At 33.7% G+C, this 6,459-nt stretch overlaps 1 protein-coding gene across 1 annotated transcript; it reads right to left on the bottom strand.

Moving 5' to 3' along the window:
• Nucleotides 1–2,415: 2,415 nt before the first annotated feature.
• Nucleotides 2,416–5,611, bottom strand: LOC130645494 (disintegrin and metalloproteinase domain-containing protein 19-like). The gene is made up of 2 exons (XM_057451501.1): nucleotides 3,580–5,611; nucleotides 2,416–3,218 (listed from the first exon to the last, which is right to left on the bottom strand). Exons 1-2 carry the CDS (start codon nucleotides 5,369–5,371, stop codon nucleotides 2,902–2,904), a joined length of 2,109 nt encoding a protein of 702 aa, XP_057307484.1. The 5' UTR covers nucleotides 5,372–5,611; the 3' UTR covers nucleotides 2,416–2,901.
• Nucleotides 5,612–6,459: the final 848 nt, after the last annotated feature.

Below are 6,459 nucleotides of genomic sequence, written 5' to 3' on the forward strand. Positions count from 1 at the left end.
CAATGTGCGTTTAAAAAAGTTAGTTTCTATATAAAAAATAAACATTAGTAGAGGAACTTTAAAAACATCATGTCGTCAAAAAAGGATAAAACACAAATCAACGAGATTTTTATCAGTGAATGAAGCTTATTAACAGAAAAGTAACAAATAACACACTCCGTTTCTAATGTTTTTGTAAAATTTTTAGTTGTTGTAATAATAACTGTAACATCAGCGAGTTCAACTCTGTCTCCGCTTTCTGAAGACATTTTAACGAAAGGAAATTATCAAAAATCTGTCCAGATTTTAATAATGTTCAATATTATTTCGATAAATTGAAATCGATTAATTGGATCGTGTATCATCACCTTGCCACCTTTTAAGTTTCGATTTAATTTTAATGCTTGATATAATTTCGACAAATCGAATTCGATTAATCAGATCGTGTATCACTGCCTTTACTATGATTTTTTTTAAAATGGGTATTTTGCGTTCTCAGTTCAGCGTAAAAAATATTGACTGACTGTTTTAGCTTTGACGGGGTAACAACAGACTGTGAACTTTCTTTTTAAGCTAAATGTATGGAAGTGTTATTTTTTGAAGAATGCTCAACCGCAATGTTGTGTGCGCTTCACTCAATTTACGACATATTGTACCTGTACCAAATGTGTGGTACAGTTTACCGTTATTAAAAATCAGGCGGTCAACGCTGGGTAACACAAATACTTTAACCGGCCTTTCGACGCCGGGACACTGGCTCGTTTCTCTACAATATTAGCCGTTTTCTGTTGTTTTTGTGTGTGTGTGTGAGAAAAGTCCTGCTATGCAAACACGAAATGCGGTATAAAATTTAATTTTCCTCCTTTTTCGTGCTTTTACAAAAGCTTTTGTTTAATTTACAAATTCTTATACAAAAGTCATTAGCTTTGTTTGTTCCTTAGATGCAGTTTCTTTGTTTTGAATACGGGCCTGTCAACGTTACGGACAATTAACATCGCGTTGTCTATTTCGTTAAAAAGTTTTAATTATTCGCGCCATTTAAAAAAATTAACAAGAACAAGTTTTATGATAAGTAGAAGAGAACAATAAATTTTAAGAAGATTTTGTAAGTGAGTTTTTTTTGTTTAATAAATTTTGTCTGAAGCAGGATGCGCTTATTTTTTTGTTGAAATTGTTCTTATGTTTTTAACTGAATACAAAGAGTAAGAAGTTGTCAAATTTAGCTTTGTACAAGAGGAGGAGCCTCTTTCTTAACCCCAAACAAGCAGCGTTACAGTACTAAGAAAAATGTGCAGTTTCTACTGCTTTCGTGCCTATGTATTTTTCCGTGCCTGTGTATTTTTCCAGGGTACTATCAACAGTGTTCCATCAGGCCAAGAAATTCAATTACTCCAGGCACGCATTTTAAGATTGGCAGAATTTGATCGATTGCAGTAGGTGTTCTGGTGTTGTAAGCGTTACAAAATGTACGCTTTGTCTTTCTGCTGTAAAAATAGCCAATTCTTTTTTGCGAAAATAAGGTTTTGGCTACTTTTTTAGATTAGACATTGAGGTTCTGTAACCTAAGCACCCAGTGAAGCAAATTCGCGCTGCCACTATCATGATCAGTAAAATATATTAATTCTTATTTAATGGACACACTAAAATCAAAAGTACCTGCTTATCGTAAAAACAAACAAACACACAAACCAGTAATCTAAAAAAAATGTCAATTAATCTTATTGGAAAAAGAATCTTTTACAGACTGTGTTTATGTAATCGTAAAACGAGAATGTAAGATTCTCGTATTACGATATTCCCATTGAATGTCAACGAATACAGGAATTAATAAATTCGTTCAAATTCGAATTCGGAGCTAACGTATGGTCCTGAATATGCAATTAAATTGATGGCCACGCTGGTTTCTTTTCCTATGCAACTAATTTTTTTCCCAATCCTACAAATGTACAAAAAACACATTTGGAAATCCCCAGTTGCTAAATTTCCATTCGTCAAAGTAAGACATTCGTATGCAGGAATAGCTTTTCTAAAATTTGTATCTTTTACTGGGTAAAGAACTAATACAATTAAACCCTTTCGCATGAAGGTCGTGAAATTTTTTAGAAATAGCAATTCAAATATTTTGCTCGGATTGATGTAGGGCGGTACCAAAGGCACTCGATGTTGTGAAAAATTCAACTTTCTCAAAATGATAACCCAGCTGAAACGCAGTGCATGTCACTAGTACTTAAAGGGTTAAACACATAACCATGACTTAGAAATTGATCAACTTCCAACCTTACCATGCTTTTCGCCCCTTAATATGGAAACGTTCAACACTAAGGACTTCAAAGGTGTGTTAAAACAAGGCTGTTTTACTGTTTTCTTTCTTGAGTGTTTTGATCTATTGTCTTCAATAAAACTAGGCATAGAAACAATCGACATGTTACAATTTTTAGTTTTTAGTGACACCCTTGATACAACCAACTGCCAAAAATAATTTTTTTACATATATTTAAAAGCTTGTGTAATTAGGTCAATTCTGAAGATTTTTTTCTATGTAAGTTATGAAAATGTAAATGTGCATAAGCGTTTTGATTTCTATCCTAAAGTATGACGTCACCCAATCCATTGATCTGAAAATTTCAATTTTGCGAATCCCTAATTTTTGAGATATTTATATTGTCCGTCTTATAACAGTTTGGAAAATTAGATTAAATTGTTTGATATTTATTTGACCAACCTTCTTTTTTCTGTTTCTTTTTTCTTTTATAAAACATAGAATTGCCCGGTAAAAATTGGTTTTAATAAAATTACGCTTTAAAAGTTAAATTTGCCGAAGTAAATATATACCATTGGAAAAAATACAAATTAATGATGTCTTAAGATTATTTCAAAGAAAATTAGCACGGGTATGGTGAGAACAAGATGATGTTAAAAAAATCATATCGTAATATGTATAATTAGTTTAAAACAAGCTGGTAACAATAAGAATTGATTAATCTTGTTAACAGCAGAAGAATTAATTTGATCTAACTGCCCATTTTTATTACTGTTGCTTGTGATATCATTAAAATCGCTTGTAGACTGATCGCAGAATGCTCCAGTCCAGCCATCTTCACACACACATTTGCCTTGTGATGAGCAAACTTCACGATGCTTACACGTTTTATTGCAATTTGACGTCAAGTTCACTGCAATACATTCGTTGTTTATGCAATATTGGTTGTATCCACAGGGTGTCCAATCAAAAACCATACCTAAAGTAAATAAAGACCTATCCATTAAAAAATAAACAAATTAAAAGACAAATAACATGGTAAGTTTGGCGTTCCTGCAAACTTACTTCTTATTTACAAATTCTAGCAATTAATGTTAAACACTGCAGTTAGGAGCATTCTTTAATAAGGTTCCCTGCCTGAATCAAAAAAAAAATTCGTTAGTAATAGCATATAGTAACAACGCAAGGCCGTTGATTGTATGTAACATGTGCACATTTTTTTACTGATAACCCATATACTTTAGGAATTACCATCAAGAGATCATTTTTAAAGTGGCCGTTTAGAGAATAACTCACGATAAAAAATGTCCTCGCAGGCAAGCACTAAATTTAAGTCTTACCGGGATCACCTTGCTGTCTTCCCAAATCAGCGGAGCCAGTAACACACATCTTAACATCTCCATTAACCTTTATATGCACATTTGCACGAGTTGAATGGAAACCTACAACTGGATATTCTTTGGTTACATTCATACATTGCAACTTTCCACACATCTTACTTTCGTGAAGACATTTCTTTAAAGACTTTCCTTCTGTAATGCCACAATGTCCATAAGTTTCCCCAAGCGTGTTAATGCTGTAGCAGGTCTCAATTGCACTTACAGAATCTTCGCCAAATAAATATTTGCATTGATGAGTTTGAGAATAACACTTGCCATTAACACACACACCACCGTGAGTGCAATTTGTACCATTTGACTTGTAGACATCATTGCATTCAGGTGACGTACCGTCGCAGTAATCAACAAGATCACATTCGGTATGCGCGTTTCGACATATTGTCCTATTTGATGCTATGTTGCAGCTGACACAACAATCACCATAAGCGCACTCTGCACCGTATGTTAATCTACATGTTGATGGATTGCAACATAAGTTTGTGCAAAAGGTGACACTTCCGCAATCACATTCTTCATTCTCTTCAACGATGTTATTGCCACATTTCGGTGCGGGCTGCATCGATATATTTGGTTTATTTTTCAAACACAGTGCGTTTTCGCTTGCCAAATACGCATCCATTGAGTTGATACTACATTTTGAAAAATGTTTTGGAATTGGGTAGGTACTCCGGGGATACATTATGCAATATCCTGAAGAATCCACACATGCACAATGAACTTCATCGTGGGTCATATTTAAGTTATGTCCTATTTCATGAGCCATTGTTCCAGACACAAAAGAATAATGAACATCAGTCTTATAATTACTTAAGCCACCCGACCAAGCTTTTGAGCACATAGCACCTACATAGGCAAGACCGATGACGTCATTATTAAAGTTTTGCGCTGTCAGCAAATGAACATTATCGGGATATATTATGTTCTTTTCGGCATAAAACATGAACTGTTTCAAAACATTGTTTGCATCGTCTGTTATGTTGATCTTATCTCTTTCGTTCCAGATCTCTATGCCAACCAAGACGACTCGTACGTCAAGCGACCTGTAAATAGTATCAATCGAGTGTACAATGTCAATACTTCGTGCTATATTTGCACTTACGTCACCTAGCCTATTGTATAGTGAATTAGAATGAACTAAATATAATTCTATGGTTGTCATGTCTTCGCGATGAAGGGCGCTATTACTTGATCTTCTTCGCCGTGTTCGTTCATAGTTATTACTGCGGACTTCTTTATAACGAATCGATTCGTAATCTTTGGATATCTTTTGGTATGTAGTTAAATTTCCTGTAAATAACTCTGATGACTCACTTAGCGTTCTTTTAAAGTGAAGGTCAATATCATAATTTACTTCACGGCACATAACGCTTATAAATATGCTACCATTTTGATTTTTCGCAAGATCTATTTTAACAGATACATCACAAGTCTGTTCACTTCCTCTGTATAAGTATATCCCGTTTGTAGGAACGCGTTCCTTAAGTTTCACGTCTCCATGAAAGGTGTATACTGATATACTGGGCACCATCGGGGCGTCATATAAGTCAACATTGTATGTTTTGTTGAGATATCTACCCAGCAGCCATATTTGAATTGAATTACATTTTTCAATTTCTTGAGTACACGATTTTGTCACTTCAGCCGCAACATATTGATCCGTGACATTCGCTAATGTACCGAAACTCAAATGTAGTAAAGCAAAAACCACGCATGTAGCGATCACATGGCACATCTTTCGTGTTTTTGTTTCTTATGTCGCTTATAAAGGCTGGTGTTAATTTGACGTCAAATATATCTGTTTGTTGAACAAAAATATTTCAGGTATTTATCTTTATGGAGGGGCGAGGACAGATTTTTTTATGGTTTTATAATTTTATATCTGTATTGCAGATAACCATTTTCCCTATTTAATCTCTATCCCGAACAACTTCCCTTGCAATGTAAAGCTAAAACTGAATAAGCTTTTTCTTTATTATCTGGTACTAACTTTTGATAGGCTTGTCCCAACTGAATTAAAGATGGCACATCAATAGTACGTCATGAAAGGAACAAATTGGACTCAATAAGTTTTGCTTATGTTATGACTATGTCACGGCATCTTAAAATTAAGCCAGAATATGACTCGTTTTAAGTTACTGAGAGCCAAATCAAATTTATTTAACATTTCTGATTTTTTTACATAGTGTGCATGAAAAAATATAAATACTTTTTGAATGCTAACTAGAAATTTTGCTTTAAGTCTTTCTGCGCAAATTTCTGTGTAGCTATATTGTATATCTCTAAAACAGTTCTCTAAAAATTCACAAAACAAACTTTTAACTGGCTACATGCCAAAATGACTTCTTTAAATTTACAAGTATATAGCTAAGGGTAGGTTCCATACAACGGTTTTTTTCCTCCAGAGACCTCGAAAGACTCAACATAATATCATGCTTCAAGCTCCTGAAGGTAGAACTCATTCGACTTTTTCAGCGCGTATTTTTTTCTCTCGAACTTTATAACCAATGAAGTTCAAGAAAATGTAAACAATTGTGCAGTCCATTTTATTCAAGAAAACTATCAGGAAAAACAAAAACTTTAAAAAAAAACATTAAAAAATAACAACACCTTTCAGAAAAAGTTGTTGGTATTAAGTCAAGAAGAAAAAATTAAAAAATTCTTTTAGCATCACTACTTTTTGAGTAGTTAAATTTATAAACTAACAATAATTGATAACTGTTCCCTCTTTACATCTCATCTTTTTAGTTGCTATTTCCTTTTATGCCTTCTTTTAATTCTCTGCCATAAAAAAATGTTGTTATTATTTCCCAGCAAAAGGTT

The sequence above is a fragment of the Hydractinia symbiolongicarpus genome, chromosome 5 (assembly GCF_029227915.1).
Source record: "Hydractinia symbiolongicarpus strain clone_291-10 chromosome 5, HSymV2.1, whole genome shotgun sequence".
NCBI lineage: Eukaryota > Metazoa > Cnidaria > Hydrozoa > Anthoathecata > Hydractiniidae > Hydractinia > Hydractinia symbiolongicarpus.

Coding starts and splice junctions, on each gene's coding strand:
- LOC130645494 (XM_057451501.1), bottom strand. CDS start 5,371: ATGTGCCATGTGATCGCTACATGCGTGGTTTTTGCTTTACTACATTTG. Junction 3,219..3,579: donor AAGACAGCAAGGTGATCCCG/GTAAGACTTAAA, acceptor TATTTACTTTAG/GTATGGTTTTTGATTGGACA.